The sequence below is a fragment of the Siniperca chuatsi genome, linkage group LG12, assembly GCF_020085105.1.
Source record: "Siniperca chuatsi isolate FFG_IHB_CAS linkage group LG12, ASM2008510v1, whole genome shotgun sequence".
NCBI lineage: Eukaryota > Metazoa > Chordata > Actinopteri > Centrarchiformes > Sinipercidae > Siniperca > Siniperca chuatsi.
This window is the reverse complement of record NC_058053.1, coordinates 26,903,625-26,921,223: the sequence shown is the minus strand read 5'-3', so window position 1 is coordinate 26,921,223 and position 17,599 is coordinate 26,903,625. Positions and strand designations below refer to the sequence as shown.

General features: G+C 42.3%; 2 protein-coding genes across 2 annotated transcripts; both read right to left on the bottom strand.

Annotated features, from left to right (window-relative positions):
* Nucleotides 1-1,527: 1,527 nt before the first annotated feature.
* efhc2 (EF-hand domain (C-terminal) containing 2) lies at nucleotides 1,528-11,673 on the bottom strand. Its single transcript, XM_044216248.1, has 15 exons — nucleotides 11,517-11,673; nucleotides 10,713-10,901; nucleotides 10,219-10,369; nucleotides 9,779-10,002; nucleotides 9,349-9,600; nucleotides 8,433-8,540; nucleotides 7,432-7,570; nucleotides 6,326-6,491; nucleotides 6,077-6,219; nucleotides 5,356-5,552; nucleotides 4,973-5,106; nucleotides 4,414-4,608; nucleotides 3,409-3,501; nucleotides 3,003-3,102; nucleotides 1,528-1,740 (listed from the first exon to the last, which is right to left on the bottom strand). Exons 1-15 carry the CDS (start codon nucleotides 11,556-11,558, stop codon nucleotides 1,594-1,596), a joined length of 2,280 nt encoding a protein of 759 aa, XP_044072183.1. The 5' UTR covers nucleotides 11,559-11,673; the 3' UTR covers nucleotides 1,528-1,593.
* A 1,873-nt stretch (nucleotides 11,674-13,546) lies between these two features.
* fundc1 (FUN14 domain containing 1) lies at nucleotides 13,547-16,395 on the bottom strand. The gene is made up of 5 exons (XM_044216247.1): nucleotides 16,269-16,395; nucleotides 15,730-15,883; nucleotides 15,215-15,290; nucleotides 14,984-15,112; nucleotides 13,547-14,354 (listed from the first exon to the last, which is right to left on the bottom strand). The coding sequence occupies exons 1-5, from the start codon at nucleotides 16,285-16,287 to the stop codon at nucleotides 14,277-14,279; spliced, it is 456 nt and encodes a 151-aa protein (XP_044072182.1). The 5' UTR covers nucleotides 16,288-16,395; the 3' UTR covers nucleotides 13,547-14,276.
* Between the last annotated feature and the right edge of the window lie 1,204 nt (nucleotides 16,396-17,599).

Genomic DNA, 17,599 nt, shown 5'->3' with positions numbered 1-17,599 from the left:
GCTGAAAGCCACAGACAGGCTGGGGAAGACGGAAAGTACTGAGAGTTGGTTTTGGTCTTTTAATTTAACACTATGCCGCATATGAAAATCCTCGTACTATTTGTCTAATCCTAAAGGATGTTCTGCACGTCACGTGTTGCAGCCAGATTTCAAAGATGATGAGGATGCAACTCCTTCAGTTTGGCTGTTGCTGTGCCACAGAGCATGACAGGGCAGAAAATGGGATGTGTGGGTGCAAAGAGACGGAGACTGACGGGAGGAGAAGGGGCGGTGGACGAGGAGGGAGGGGGTGTCCAAGTTCCTCCCTCATTGTCCTCCCTCTCTCTCACGCCGTGCTTCAGAAGGCAAAAAAAGGCCAAGCGCTCACTCAGGAAGCTCCCTGCCACCAGCGACCACATCGACGTCAGCCTTTGTGTTTTAGCGGCGGGTGACTGGCGAAGCTAATATTTTAGTATGTGTGAAAGCAGACGGAGAGGACCTGATAATGCCCGGGGTGATGTAATGCTCTGTTTCTGTGCTCAGTGTGAAGGGGGTGAGGCAGGAGGGGTGTGTGGATGATGTGTGTGTGTGTGTGTTTGCTGGTTACATAGAGGGGACTGAGTGGTTGATTACCTAATGTTATCCCCTTACTAGAATTTGCAATGCAGGCTCTGATTACAGCGGCGCCTCAACCTGAACAACCTGTGCCTTTTTATAGTCTAACACTGCCGCACACAGACAGCCAAACACAAAACGAGGGTGCAGTTTCATATAAATTAGACCTCTGAAGAGCTCACTCCTCCTAAACACCCATTTAATATATAAGAGAATAAATCTAATAACTATCATCAGCAATAAATCACTGATACTGCGCTAAGCCATTCTATTTTTACTTTTCTACCTTAACATGTCAGATTGATGATTATCTGATAGACTGATGATACACACATGAGGTCTTTGTGGCCTGGATACACTTTCTGGCTTTTAGCCTCATCTATATCTGTGGTTTCCACAGCTGTGGGCTGACAATACGGATGGCTTCTGTCTTGTTGACAGATGTAGTCGGCATATAGCACACATCATTCATTCCAAGGACACTTTTCCCTCTTATCAACTTAGCACAGTGCTGGAGGATACAGTGTAATACCCTGCAATCATAATGTGTGTGAGCGCACGCTGCCCACAGCTGATATATGGTTTCTGCTTTAACGCCTCGTGCCTTTTACCATGTCTCAGAGGGATTCACACCAACTCATGTAAACACACACACACACACACACACACACACACACACACACACACACACACACACACACACAGCACATCAAAAAGCATCTGTGTTCTCAGAACTTTTCCCCCCTAAAGCATCAATTTTCCAGTTAACTGGATTGTGTTAGATTACACTTGAACACACCACTACGGCCAAATTATTCATATACAACAAAACAAACTTTCAGATCATGCACACACACACACACACATCCCACCCCCCTGTAGTTTTACACATCTCTATCATGGCACACAATGAAGACACAGACGCTGCTCAGCTGATGTACCATGTTCTTTAATTGAGGAACAAGTAGCGTGTGCGAGTGTTCGTGAGGCGAAACTGTTTCACCTCCCACTTTGTGTCTGTGTTGAGATGGTGGTTGTTGGGTCACCGTTGTTGGAGGGAAAGCTGAACACATCCCCCAGAAGGGAAGAGTAGTTGACGTTTTTCACTATAGCCCCACTGGCGTCAAACCTCGCATTCACATCAAACTGGAGACGACAGGAATACACAAGTCACTACACAACTCTGACAGCATTGAAATACTTTCTGGTTCAGCGTCGCCATTGAGTGATTATTTTAGTCTCCACTTTGTCGCTCTCCTTTTAATATTTCAGCTTTGTTTTTGTTTCTCGGTGATAGATCTCTTTTTTTAGTATTCCTTTATTTGTCTTACTCGGTTTTATGTACTTTATACAACTTAAAAAGCACCTTAGGTTTTCAGTGTGTATCAAATGTGCTATGTAAATAACGCTCTCTTGTTTAAAGTTTTAAAAATTAGGGTTGTCCTTAACCTCCATTAGACTGACTAAACCTCATACACAGAAAACAAAAGAACTTATTTAAAAAACGTTTTAGCTAATTTAGCTATTTCTTTAAAGCAGGCATTTTTGAATTGGTCCCAAGATTGTTAAATATAATGAACAGAAAGAAAGAAGGAAAACAAAAAACGGTAATAAGAACATTGGCAATACTAAACAGCATATGGACTGCAGCAAAGAACAAGTTAGTCAATCTTGGTCTGTCAACATGACATTCCTGTTGTGTCCTCACTATGAGACACAACACTTTTCAGTCTTTTTAAGCTTTTTAATGAAGGCAGAGTAGTGGAGCAGAGACTAAGCAACTAGTTTGGGCTTAGCACCTGGCGAGGCATAGAGAGCTGGAAACCATGACAGAGGAAAACAGAGAATTAAGTAAGCAATGCGTCAGCATACACACTCTCGCATACAAACACACACACACACACAGATTCAGTCCACATCATTCTGTCCATGCAAGCCTCCCTTTGTTGTCATGCTATGGTGTGTATATCTCTCTGGCTCACCTGTTTCTGCTTAGATTCGGCTGTGGCAAAGCATGCTAAATCAGCATTACATAGGAAAGATACAAATACAAGAGAGAAGGACAAAGGAGCAACTTCCTTCCTGTTTGACCACCTCTGTGTGTGTGTGTGTGTGTGTGTGTGTGTGTGCCCTCTCTCTCTTTCAAGTAATTTTCCGTGCACAACAAATCTTGTCTATTTGACCATTCCTTCCCACTCACTTGATTCTGCTTATGGCTCACTTTATCCACTGAGTCATCACAGGGGTAAAATGTAGATTGATTTTCAATTACAACTATTTAAAAATCTGCGCGCACACACTGAAATCCCTTACCGTGCTTTTCTGATTCATTCTCATCGAAAAAGTTACACCCTTTTCTCTCCCCACTTTTCTGCTGCTTTTGTTATATTACTGTCGTTCTCTCTCACCTTTAAGATGTCTTCGGGCATTACTGGGGGAGCACGGTGCTCATCCCTGTTAATGCCAGCCAGGAAGGCATGGTAGTCAATCTCGTCCCCATCTGCAAACCTACAGCCGACGTGCATCCAGATTAGAAACAGGTACGTACTAGAAACCTCGGAATAACAAAGACAACAGCTACCACTTGATTTAAATGAAGCTATTTTGCTCTGCTTCCAATGCATAATTTTTTTGTGGTATTCAGTCTAAATGCTGGTTCGGAGATTTTTCAACCATGCCAAGAAAAATTTCTGGGCAAAGAACTGGGCTGTACTTTACAATGAATGAAATTAATCGTTCAAAAGCATTCTGAAAATGCAGTGGGACCTGGGAACTGCTCTAGCCTGAGCTGTGCAGTGATTAGTGGGCTCTTACTTGCTGAGCAGACCTCCCAGCAGGTTCTCAGGCAGGGGAAGCTTGAAGGCCTTACAGATGGTCCTTGTCTCTTTGGTAGAAAGACGGCCCGTCCTGGAGACACAAAGAAAAGCCGAGAAGCCGTGTTTGTGAAACTAGGGGTTTGCCTATTTGTAGTGGGTCATTTGAATAAAGCTCAAAGAAAATACACATGCTCCTTAAAGGCTAGAATCTACATTGTACTGACAATAGTCCATACTTTAGGATATTTTTTATAACTTCATAAGAACCACTGAGCAGGATCTCACCATTAGTCAGTGCTGACAAGTTGAACACATAAGATCAGAGCAAATATGCCATCAGCAGCACGTGAGTTGCTCTTTGTTGATATTTTTAAAAGCTACAGCTCTTATATCAATATATTATTTAGAGAAAAATGTCTCAAACTGAATTTGTATGAAGATAATGTGTGCTTGAAACAGATGATATTGTCCTCTAAGGCCACAGTTGTTTTCCACAGTGATGCCAGACGGTCCAGAGGCCCATTCTTGTCATGCCATCTTCATTACAGGGATGTTAATAAACAATCTGACACTAACTGAGAGTGTCAACGCAGCCACATAAACACACAGGTCTGCTTGGTCCTGCTGACCATCCATTTCAGCCAACCCAACATATGGAGGGTCTATGTAGTGTACGTGCACTAAACAGGTGATTTTATGCAGAAAAAGAGAAGGAAGGTGACAGAGAGGGAGAAAGACGCAGAGACAGAAAGAGACCAAGTATGTGTGTGTCCTCTGGCCAGCAGAGCTACACGCCATACAGGTCTTTAGGGTCCATCTGGTTCCAATGCTCCACTCTCACACTGCTGGAACTAATCGTTGCTCTGAGATATGGGGCCACTGGCTGCACGATTGATGTCTCGTTGTGACGCTATCTGCCTGTGTGTGTTTGTGTGTGTGTTTGTTGCAACAGTATTTTGTCTTAAGCTAACATCTCTGTGTGTGTGTGTGTGCACCCGCCTACTTGTGTTGGTCGCGGTGTGTGAAGGCTTTGGCCATGTCAGGGAGTTCTTCAAAGTGCTTCTTCTTGAGGAAGTCCTGGGCCACAGCCAGCATCAGGCCCACGTCCACCTCAGGCTGCTTGCGCTCCGAGAAGCATCGGCCCAGCACCAGCACCTCATGCTCCACCAGGCCGCAGTCCAGGCCCATCAGCAGGCCCCTGCGGTGCATACAGGCGCACACATACACATAAAGAAAAGAACAAAACCGATAGGACATAAGTTCACCACATCTCACAGTCCGACAGAATTTCTCTGTGCTTCCTTTCGTCACTTCCTCTCGTAATATTTACATCCTTTGAATTAGCCAGTAATTACCACATATCATTTGTATCTCGACAAGTATGTCGCTATGCAAGCTTTCTGCCACCTATTTCATCAGTTAATTACCATTATAATGATACATACGTATCAGGTGGACTTAAATTTGAGTCTTTGCTCCAACTGAGTCTGACTCTGATCGTGCACTTCAGTACATATTATTGCAAGGGAGGGAATGGACAGATTGAACTATTGCTGTATTACCTGAACGACTCATAAGGGATGAAGCCAGTGTTTCCGGGGTCACTGAGAGTCAGAAACTTCCTGATCTCACTCTGTTTCTCCTCCGGAATGGACCGTAGTTTACTGAGGATGTTTCCCACGTTGGCTTTGGGGAACTTTATACGATTACACACAAACATGCAATCTTTAATAACATATAGCATTAAGTAACACCAAAGAAAAAAGGACTGCTTCATAGTAACAGTAGATTGTAGATCTGGTAAACAGCCGCTGAACCAGGCTGTGTAACCATGTTAGGTCTGGCAACCTGCTCCAAAGACCACCAGTGAAAACAAGCTTTCGATCCCACATAAACCTTAGAAAACCGCAGGAAACAAATACTCCTCCTTCAGTTCCCTCCCTACCTCCACAGCATGTTGCTCCATGTAGTTGAAGGTGTATTCATCAGCATCCAGAAGTTGGAAGTGCTTATTGTTGAAGCAGAGGGTAGCTCCGACGTACAGATCCTGAGCTGTAAAGTACTCAGACAGCTCGCTCTTAAACAGCTCCTGGCCTGGCTTCTTTACACGACCACGCTCCAGAAACTTACCACCAAGCACACCTGGTGCACGATGTGTGAGAGAGGGATGGATGAAAGGGTGGGTAATTCTTCATTTTACTTATCCTGTTGAAACATTACTTCTGTTTTCAACTTCACCGACAATAAACTTTGTTGACAAGCAACTTGGTCCTTGGTCCACAGTTTAAAAGCACTGGCATTTATTTCTATATCTTGTGACAATATGTTTTCTTTTGTAAATGAAATTAAAATCTAAATTGAATCTAAACTCATATTGTTCTGTTTTACACAATTTCAGTAGTTGGTTATCTCATTTTGGAGCATGACATACTATTCATCTTGCACTGTAAAAAAAATACTGTCAGATGTTGATTTACATTGATGGAAATATCTCCATCCCTGAAAAGTAGGTCTATGAACTAAACGTCATCTGTTTCGTCCGTTTTCAAAAGATTCTGGAAATGGAAACTGAACCTGACACACTTAATGTTTACCATGAGAGTCATAGATTTGTATCTCAAGTCCTAGGAGCAGTTCTGGTGCAGCTATGGTCCAAACTTTTTTACCTGAGTTCCTCTGTGGATGCTCAAACACACTGATGGAGTCATCGCAGAGGTAGAAGGAGATGATGAACACCCTGTCTCTGTCAACTGGATCGGTGGTCACCATCTTGGCACGGAAATTCAGCACATTACTGTCTAGGCCACATCTGGTGGGACATATACACAGTAGAGTTGGGGGTTACCACTAACACACACAGACACAAACATTGCACTGTGTAATATGATTGTGACTGTGACTACAACTCATCCAACCTGTCTTTCTCCATAAATTTGCGGAAATCTTTCTGTGGGGGCTTGGGCAGCAGGCCCTGGCAGGAGCTTAGCGAGTCCTCCTCTGAGCCAAAGCCGTTGTAGGGGGGCACAGGCCTCGGGGGCTTAGGGGCCGGGGGAGCTTTGTACTGCACTGGGGTGAAGTCCTCTGCGAGGAAGACGGAGAAAGAAAAGACAAAACACTTAAAAGAAGAAAGAACCCAGGAGGAGAGCTGGAATGATCAGAGGGCAGCAGGTAATCCATCCATACAGCAGCCTGGGTCTGACTGCAACCCTGAGCTGACCTCTGACTGCTCAGAGTCAGACAGGACCCTCCATCACAGTGGCCTGTCACTAGGGGCTCCGCCTGGTTTACTACTGTGACTAATGCAGCAAGCCCCAAAGCCTGCCCAGGGTGGCAGACACATCCAGGACCAGCTTGGGTTTCTCCTGCTGGGGAGCAGTGTGCCTCTCGTGGTCCCCAGTGCCTTTAACTGTGGAGGCATGGAGAAATACCAGTGCTGGAGGGCCAGAGTATCTTATGTCAGGCGGACAGTGGTGCTGAACTCTGGAAATGGTTCCTATATCCATCAACCAAGGAGTGGACGAGAGAACCAGAGCATGACACTAAGTCCAGTTTTTTAAAGAAAAAAAAATCATTACTCAGAACATTTCAGTTGTACTATTAGTACTACTGAAATGTATATACATATAGTACTTCATCCTCTGAACATAGATATCCTGTGCCATTAGTCTGAGGAATCAGCTTTGGAGGAAGGTAGCTGCTCTTGCTGGTGCTTGCTCTTACTGCCCCTAAGTGTTCAGATTAATGTATTGCAGGCCGATAACTGAAGATTTAATCCATTCAAGTTTGTGACTAGTTAAATGTCACACTGCCATTGGAAAGAAAAAGCCGGTGTGAATGTCCATATTATTAAATTCATTTTGTTACATAAGATCAGGTTTTTGTTGTGCAGACAAAACACTTTTAGAGTCACTTTACTGTAAAGTAAAAAACCTTTCTTGATTAACCACGTCTTTAAACTTTAAACTAACGTTTTAAAGCTGCCTATTTTGTCTGAAGAAACAACAATAATAGTTTTAGTTACCTATGCCGTATTTGGAGCGGTAATAGTCTTTGGTGAAGTCATCACAGTCAGTGATGATCACTCGTCTGCCCCACACGTTCACCTCCCCACCGAGAGTCAGATCACAGTCCTTGTAAAACTCCTCATGGACAGCTCCTGTCTGCGAGAGAGAGAGAGAGAGAGAGAGAAGAAACAGGAGAGAATGAGATAACCACATCTGACACGTTACTTCTTGAACTTCAGTTAAACGAACATGAATTGTACATTTAGGTACGTTTAGATTGCACTGCTGTTAAAGAACCCGGTGGAGTCAAACTTTAGTTTCAGTCAAAACGGTGTTCAGGTACAAGCTCGCCTAACACACTATATGGCCAAAATTATGTGGACACCCAAACAATTACACGCATACTGTATGTGAGAGTTAAACTATGGGCATTAATATGTTGCTATATCAGCCTCCACTATTCTGGGAAAGCTTTGCACAAGATTTTAGTAACTTGGTTGCAGGGATTTACTCCCATTCAGCCACAGCAACATTAGTGAGGCTGGGCACTGATGCTGCCTGGCTCACAGTCAGTGTTCCAGTTCATCCCAAAGGTGTTCAGGTGTCAGGGCTTCGTGCAGGCAAGTCAAGTTCTTCCACACCAGACTCAGAAAATCAATACTTTATGGATTCATGGTTTTGTCCACAGCGGCAGCAATTTGCTGAAACAGCGAAAGGGCCGTCTACAAGCTGTTAACCCCAAATATCATTGTATGCTGTAGCATTACGATTAACATTAACTAAACTGGAATTAGAAATTTTCACCGTAATTGGACAAGGGTGTACCCATACTTTTGGCCATAGAGAATAGCTTGTTTCAGGCTTACTGTCAGTATTGCAATCTCTGGGTTACAAGGCAGTCTGCCTCACTGCCAAGTCACTTTGAGAACCCTCAAATAAGATTTATTTTTTCATTTTTATTTTTCTTCTTGTCATGTCAGCATGTTTGTAGCGTGAGCGTGGCTAAGACAGGACATACTTTGAGGTTGTCCAGTATGTAGCGTTTTCCCTGACTCGCGGAGGCAAACACATTGAGCACTGTGCGGTCCGTGATCTCTCCAGGCTGCTTCATCTGGGCTGGAGCACGCTACAGAGAAACAACAAGCAACCACGGGAAGGAAAAGGCAGAAACTGTTACACAAGACACATTATGCAAGATACACAGAGCTCAGCACCAGTCTGCATGCTAACATGGATGCACACATCTGGAGAGAGAGAGAAAGAGAGAGGCAGGCTAACAGAATAAAGAGTCAAAGGAAAGAAGTGATCTGTCGTTAAGGACGTGGTGATTTCCAATTGGATGGTGGATTCTGGTCAACCTTTAGGGCTGACATTTAATAAAAGGCATCAAAACAAACAAAATTACTGGACTGAAAACACACACACACACACACACAGACGCACACACACACGATTGAGGTTTGGCTGTCTGTTAAGATGAATTAGGCTTCAGTCAGTTACTGGAGGAGAAAGCCAAAATGCTTGAGGGAGACTGGATGCTACAGCAGTCCTGTCAGACTGAATGAGGTCTCGGTGAAGGGAGGGATGGTGGGAGAAAAATGAAGTCACCCAACCAGAAAGAGTGGCACTGCAAGCCTTTTGGTTTGGAATAACCGTCTATAAATGTAAAACGTGCTAATGGACATGGAAATTGAATGCACTAAATGCATGAGACAAGCTGTGAAACACATTCAGCTACATTCATGTACTAAATGTTCCTTACCACGCCTGAGAACTTTTTCTGACTTTTCCCATCTAGCATGTTCCTCTCTTCAGGAATTTCAGGAATAAACTGTTTTTTTCTCCCTTCCTCTCCTTGATGACAAATATAGTCCTCCTCTCTCCACTCTCATGGCCCAGAGACTTTTTGAACAGATCCTATCATTGTGCCTCACCTTAGGTAGTTTGCTGCGGCGTAGGAATTTGGGCACGGTATCTCTTCCAGAGTTTGGCGAGATAATCTCCTGGATCTCTATTGTGTCATCAGCCAGAAAGTAGTGCAGTATGAGCTCCCGGGGGTCCCCGAACAAGCTCTCTGTGTCGTCCCAGAAGCAGTAGAAGCGCAGGACTTTGCGGTCATGGTCCAGGAACTGCTTCAGTGTGTCATGCCTCTCGTACGGCCGAAGTGGCTTCATACTTTTCTCAGTCTGGACAAGGGATCGTGTGAAATAAGACGAATCATTTTTGCTTTTCTACTTTGATTTGAAATGATGTAATATGTAATACTTGGTTCTGTCATTGTTATTTTTATGAGAATGCCTAAAGAAAATGAAAAACCTGAATTCCAAAAAACGAAACAAAATAAAAAAATACTCTGATGCCTACCTGTTCCCGGAGGTCGCTGTAGGGGTCATCAGGTACAGAGGTACAATTATTTACGCGCACCCCAAGTTTTGTGAGAAAGTTCCTTGTAAAAGAGTCACAGCTGGTCACAGTGAATGTGCGTGAGTATAGCACCATCTGTTGGTTGACGTTGAAATGGAAAATGTTGTAGAACTCGTCATCGTTTGGGGGAGGCAGTGGGATACGCTGGCGATGAATAAATGTTCCTGCCACAAGGAACAACAACACAACAAAGGTAAGCGACAGGTTAAATTAAATTGCTCATCATATCTCAGTGAAGTGTATTGTCTGTTTACTTTTGGTAATGGATCATTTAGCCAGTTGGAATCTTGAATGCAGAAAAAGTACATGAAAAATAATTTATATGATCAATTTTAATTTGAGCTACATTCACAAGACAGTTCCTGTGATGCCACAGACACCTTGAGGGATGCCACTGTTCTTGTACTCCGGCTCCACCACCTGTATGGTATCATCTTCCAGGTAGAAGTAGATCTTACACTTCCTGATTCTGTATGTCTCATCTCGTGCCTCAGGCACAGCTTCCTGACAGTACGCTTCAAAACACAGAGCCTGGAGGGGCAAAAGGGCATTTTGTGAATGGGATTAATCAAATTATGGCTTTTAGCGACATAACCGATCACTGGGTTTTCAAGATTTCTTTAATGACTTAACGGAAATATGCAAATGTTAATGCTAGTGCAGCGTTGGTATAAAATACTTTAAACTAAAGTGATCAATAACACAATAATAAACAATACAGAACATTCACTGTGCTGTATAAAACGTATTAACCTTTAAAGCGACTAAAGCCATTCCATACACCCAGTACTCCACACAACTGGTATGGATAAACATATGTGTGTGTGTGTGTACAACCAGGGAGGTAAAAGTGATCAGTTTCAAGACAGTTCACCTGTTTGTCAAAGGCTACCCATGATGGTAGATCACTGCCCTGTCCTTTGGGGTAGACAGAATACTTTGGTTTAATCTTCTGGCCAACTAACAGCTCTCCTCCAATGCCTGGCTTCGCAGATCCCACCAGCATAGGGACTCCATTGGAATAGTCAAAATGTTGGGATTTGTGGAATCTCTCCTTCAGCAGCTGTAGTACAGAAGGGAGGTTTATTTGTAATTAACTAATGATCTATGAACATGGCGCCACGCACATCTCCAAAGTCAAAGTGCATACAAAGCAAGCAGTGATGTAGGGACAATTTAAAAAAGATTTTCTGCTGCCAGTTATCAAAAACAATCAACAATTTAAGTGTATTCGCATACTAATAGCCTAGAAAGATATATTTACCTGGCATTTACATTTCTGATTTTTTTTTTTTATTCAGTATTATGAAGCTCATAAAAAAAACTTTAAAGAGCTTGGAAAGGCTTTTCTTCACTACAGCCAAATCCCTGATTAGCTACAAGTTGTTTCATGGTTTAACTAGCCGCTGTAACGCCACCTCAAGGTGAATACAACTCTTGTGACATCAATATCAACATCGAAAATGCTTTTGTTGAATCTGTTGGTCTACCCACGTAAATTAAGGCAACTAGTTAAATTGCTAAATACACACACATTTAGCTCAGGAGCTAGCCTGCTAGCTGCCAGACTGCAACGTTAGCTAGCTAACATAGCTAGCTAACATCTATGCTGCGCCCGAGCTGACCTGAGCTAAAGTCCAAACTTTTGCGTGAAAAATGCCAAATGTAGTCATCTTACTTGTTTATTGGGAGAATTCCCGGGTAGGAATGGCAAAGCCATGACTGTAACACTTAAAAGAGGTGTATTATTTTCTTCACACAACTCAGCTGTTGTGTTTCAGCGGCCTGTAGCTGGTTACCATGGAAGCGTTTTGTTTGGGGCCGTCGCTTAGCAACGTTCGTACGTATGATATGTGTGTGTACAAACTTTTTTATTTAATATCTAATATAAAGATTTTAATCCTAGCACAGATTTGACTTTGTCTCAATGTGAATTGAAAATGTAAACTGCATACAGTGCATCCGGAGAGTATTCACCGCGCTGCACTTTTTCCACATTTTGTTATGTTACAGCCTTATTCCAAAATGGATTAAATTCATTATTTTCCTCAAAATCCTACAAACAATACCCCATAACGACAGCGTGAAAGAAAGTTTGTTTGAAATCTTTATTAAAAATAAAAAATCACATGTACATAAGTATTCACAGCCTTTGCCATGACACTCAGGTGAGCTCAGGTGCTTCCTGTTTCCACTGATCATCCTTCAGATGTTTCTGCAACTTGATCGGAGTCCACCTGTGGTAAATTCAGTTGACTGGACGTGATTTGGAAAGGCACACGCTGGTCTATATAAGGTCCCACAGTTAACAGTGCATGTCAGAGCACAAACCAAGCCGTGAAGTCCAAGGACTGGTCTGTAGACCTCCGAGACAGGACTGTATCGAGGCACAGAACAGAAACATTTCTGCAGCGTTGAAGGTCCCAGTGAGCACAGCGGCCTCCATCATCTGTAAATGGAAGAAGTTTGGAACCACCAGGACTCTTCCTAGAGCCGGCCGCCCGGCCAAACTGAGCGATCGGGGGAGAAGGGCCTTAGTCAGGGAGGTGACCGAGAACCCAATGGTCTCTCTGACAGAGCTCCAGCATTTCTCTGTGGAGAGAGGAGAGCACTCCACCTGTCAGGCCTGTATGGTAGAGGGGCCAGACGGAGGCCCCTCCTCAGTAAAAGGCACATGACAGCCTGCCTGGAGTTTGCCAAAAGGCTCCTGAAGGACTCTCAGACCATGAGAAACTAAATTCTCTGGTCTGATGAAACAAAGATTGAACTCTTTGGTCTGAATGGCAAGCGTCACGTCTGGAGGACACCAGGCACCGTCATCACCTGGCCAGTACCATCCCTACAGTTTAGCATGGCGGTGGCAGCATCACGCTGTGGGGGTGTTTTTCAGCCGCAGGAACTGGGAGACTGGTCAGGATCGAGGAGAAGATGAATGCAGCAATGTACAGAGACATCTTTGATGAAAACCTGCTCCAGAGCGCTCTGGACCTCAGACTGGGGCGAAGGTTAATCTTCCAACAGGACAACGACCCTAAGCACTCAGCCCAGATAACAAAGGCGTGGCTACAGGAACTCTGTGAATGTCCCTGAGTGGCCCAGACCTGAACCCGACTGAACGTCTCTGGAGAGATCTGAACATGGCTGTGCACCGACGCTCCCCATCGAGAGGTCCTGCAAAGAATGCTGGGAGAAACTGCCTAAAAATAGGTGTGCTGAGCTTGTAGCATCATACTCAAGACTCAGACTGCAAGACTTGAGGCTGCAATTGGTGCTTCAAAGTATTGAGCAAATATAATGAATACTTATGTACATGTGATATATTTACATTTTTTTATTTTTAATAAATTTGCAAAGATTTCAAAACTTCTTTCACGTTGTCATTATGGGGAATTGTGAGGGGAAAACAATTAATTTATTCCATTTTGGAATAAGGCTGTAACATAACAAAATGTGGAAAAAGTGAATACTTTACAGATGTACTTAATGTCATGTCTGGCTTTTTACATTTTTTTATTTTATTTTTCTATATCTCTAAACTAAAAAAGCAAGTATATTTTCATTCTTTAATTATGGGCACAAACCTGTGGCACACTTTAAGTGAAAGTAAAACCAAGCTCAGATAATAAATGCAATGACTCTAGGTCAAGAGTACAAAGACGTACGTGTACCACTGTACATCAAGTGTCATAAAATGAGAAACAATTCAACTGATTTTGTTGTTTTTATTTTGTTCAACCAACTTACATATCAGACAAACCACAGCCTTCGGTATCTAAAGCATCAATGTACTGCTAAACAAAATATAAAAGATGAAGGGGAGGCTGACGTAACCCATGAAACCTGTAGCAGCTCTAAAAGAAAAAGGCTTAAACAATCCCATATCTATCCGCACTTTAATCCTGAAGGTGATTGAATACGATGTCTGGAATTGAAAAATACAACACTGGCACTGAAGGGATCCTCGCCACCTGTGAAGGTGAATTAAAATCTACTTGCACTTAACTGCATTGTGCTTGGCTTCATTTTTGCACAACAAGGCAGCCATAACAGTGCATAATCTTTCATTGTGGTACAATGCCAGCTTGGTTAAAAATAAATAAATACATACATTGCAACATTCTGATGGCCGTTATGCGGTTTTTAATTCATTCTGCATGATATGTATCATTATTTGGCCTGGAAAGGAGTATTTTAAGAGGTTCATCCTGGTCCTACCAAGAAGTCCCACATCACATCCACGGCGCTTGTCACGTGGAGGTGAAGTATTACAGTAGACGAAAAGGATGTGCAGCTTACGTAGAAACACAAAGTTACAAGCTAATCTGAATCGGTTGCTTGCTGCCAAAACACTTAAAAACCATCCAGAAATGATTTATAATTTCCCCCTACAGTTTTTCATGACATCAAAGATATACAGACTCTTCTCATTTGGCAGACCCTAAGATGCCAGGCCAAGCAGGAATCCTCCAATGAAACCACTGGTGACGACAATGTTTTTCTTCACAAACTCTGTGGACTGAAAAATACACAAAATATGTTTCAGTGGTTACAATCCATTCCAGACATTAATTCACAGTGAAATGCAGAATTGCTGAATTAACCTTTTAAGTTATGCTTTTTTTTCTCCCTTCTGATTATACAACAGATTTTCAAAAGCAGGGACAGCCTGAGTCACATAAAGAAAACAGGGCAAAACAGTGCTTCCATGTCATGTGGGTACTGATAGCTTAAACACACAAACATCGAGCTGAATCTGAAGTAAGCATAGGGTGGCGGAAAAACCAGCATGTCTGACTAGTTTACTGCAAATGATTCTGTAACTCACTAATAATTAATCTGAAGATGAGTACAGGCATTTTACAGTCCAATCAGCCACGCCGATTAAGTTGTAAAGTATTTCTTTGTGGCAATTTTGCGTTTTTTAATGATTGTGACAGTGAAGATACTGACAGGAAGCATTGGAAAGAGAAGAGGAATCGAACCAGGGGCGTTGTTAGTGTTTTAACCACAAGGCGGGGCGGGACGTCCCAATCGTCTCATTTTCAAGTGCGATGGAAGGATGAAAAATATTCCTCAAGACTGATAGAGAAGTTCTGATTGCCCACTGTGTGACAATCAAAACAAAGCAACACACACAATTCTTACCTTCTCAAAAAACGTGTTTAGCTCTGGGCCTGCTTGATTGGTGCCCTTCTTTAATTGCTTCTTAGCTTTGTTGACATCCTTCTCTACTCTCTTCCAGTCCACTTGGATATAGCCGCTATTGTTCGCTATCTGGAGAAATAGTCAGGCAAATGAAAAACAGGTGAGGCAGATTCACCGAGATGCTCTGCTGAAAGGCTTAAGCCATGTTTATGCCTAGTGATGCGAGAGTACCTGCAACAGCAGGAGACCTCCCCCTACAGACGTGGCAGCAACTTTCCCAACCTTCTGGAAGAGATATCCTACGCACCTAAAATGAATCGAGACAGAGCACGAAGGTTAAATTACTTTGTAATCACCACTGTAAGGTTTGCATGACTGTGAATGGCTCAACCAATTGGTATAAATGCACAGTTATAAAATGTAAGGGCAGGGAGCATGGGATTTGTTTTAATAACTGATGGCAAAAGGAGATGAAGGGGTGAGAAGTTTTCATTAAAGCATCAGCAGCATGCTGAGTGTTGGGAGAGAGTACGGGGGAAGAGGAGTGGCATGGGACAAGATAAGAGAAAGGTAGATCAGAAAAGAATCCAAGGCCCCAGGGGCCATGAGGATGATACTCATTTAGCACTGGACTGTTTCTGAGCCATTCAAAAAAAAAAAAAGTTGTTTTTTTTTTGTTGTTATTATGCATATGATCAGGAGCACCTGAAGGAAGCACAATGCATTTCCAAAAGGAGAATATTTACCATCCACTCACTCCCCCTATGGCTATCTGTGTGGCCACGGAGTATTTCTCTGCCACGGGGCCCGAGTTTTTTCCGAAAAGGCGGTTCCACCATCGCTGACGTTTGGCATATTCTGTCAGGTCTACGACCTTGTCGTAAATCTCCTCTTCCAGCTCTTTTACATACATGGGAAAAAAATAAAAAAATAAAAAACAGTCAACAACAGTTTGAACGCTTTCCTGTTCAAATGTTTACAGGAGCTTCAACGTGGCTAACGGTAACTCCATCGTTAGCTTCATTTTGGGAACTTGGGGAAGTTCTTAGGCCTCACGATAAGTTAGCACGATCCGACAAGTAGAGCTAGGAGACGGCAAGAAAAGTTAGCTATTAACGCTACGTCTGAAGACATCGGGGCTTAAGCGGAAGGGGAGGCAGAGTTTTAATGATATCCAAACGTAAGGTAAACGTTTAAAAAAAAACATGTATCGGGTTACAGTTCATGCTTAGAAACCGGCGTCCCGGTTCAGATAGAGATGTAATTAGTTTATAGGCCTGCTTACCCTTGTCGCGGTTCGCCATTTTGGAGTGCTCTGTCCTCAGCTGCCTGCACGTCCGGCGTCATTTGCATAATTTTGACGGTTAAAGTAAAAGAGAAACGGAGACAGCGACATGTCTGCCTGCAAGATAATATCTTAATTTTTCACACTACAATAATAATAATAATAATTAATAATAATAATAATAATACATTTTGTAAAGCACGTTCAGAACAAACGTGTCAGTGCTGTAAAGAAACAAAGTGTATATAGTTATTACTATTTATTTCTAAAATAGATAAGAACAAGAAAAACTGTACGGCTACTAACTTACAAAAAAAATACTTTAAAACAGCAGGCAGAGTCTGTCAGACTGGCGTTGATTTGCAGTAGAGTCCTGTGCTGCAAAAATGCACTGAAGGTGCAAGATTATGGACAGGTAAAAGGTTCAGGTATTTAGCCAAAGGTTTCCCACTTAAGTGTGGCAATGGCTGTTTGCATGAGAAAATAAGTTTATGCATGAATTCCAATCAACAAAACAAACGTCACTTTGAAATAGTAGCAAGAATTGCTACTCTGGTGAGAAATGTTTATCAAAACTGATTTTCATATGTGTGTAAAATCAGGTAGGTAGTTCCATCAGTGAGGTAGCTCTTCTGAAATAGCTGCAGAGTTATAAAAATGCTTAAATAAGTCATATAGTGTCAATAACCATGTTACACTAAAACATTAGCTTACCTACAAATGATAAATTATAGATTTACAGTTTAAAACACACAGTTTTTAACATGTGCATATCATCCATCATGCTGTATACACTCCACATAACCACCCATTTCATGTATATCCAGTAAATATTTATTTATTTGCATTGTTTATCATTTACAGAAACACTGACATGGTAATTGTTGCGTTTTATATATATTTATATATACATCTGTTTTTTTCACCCACTTGCATGTACATAATAGTTCAGTTACTTTTTACCCAACTTTGTTGTCCTTGTTTTTAGCTGTACGTCTATTTCTGTGTGTAACGTTGAGAGCAACTTAAAACTGCAGTCAGATTCCTTGTATGTGTTCACACACTTGGCCAACGAAGCTGATTCGGATTCTTAAAATAAAGAAAGCCCATTCAAAGTGGGAAAAGCCTGTCAAAAACATGATACAACAAATGAGTAGCCTGTTTTGAGCACATTTATACTGGTTTCCTGTTCTAATAGATGAATCCTACCTGACAGAAATACCCACTTTCATTGACAGCATATCTGTACTACTGACAAAAGGAATTCTTGGAGATTGAAAGAATAAGTTACCTTTTAATAAAAGCAAATTTCTTTGCAGTTTGTTGCTGGT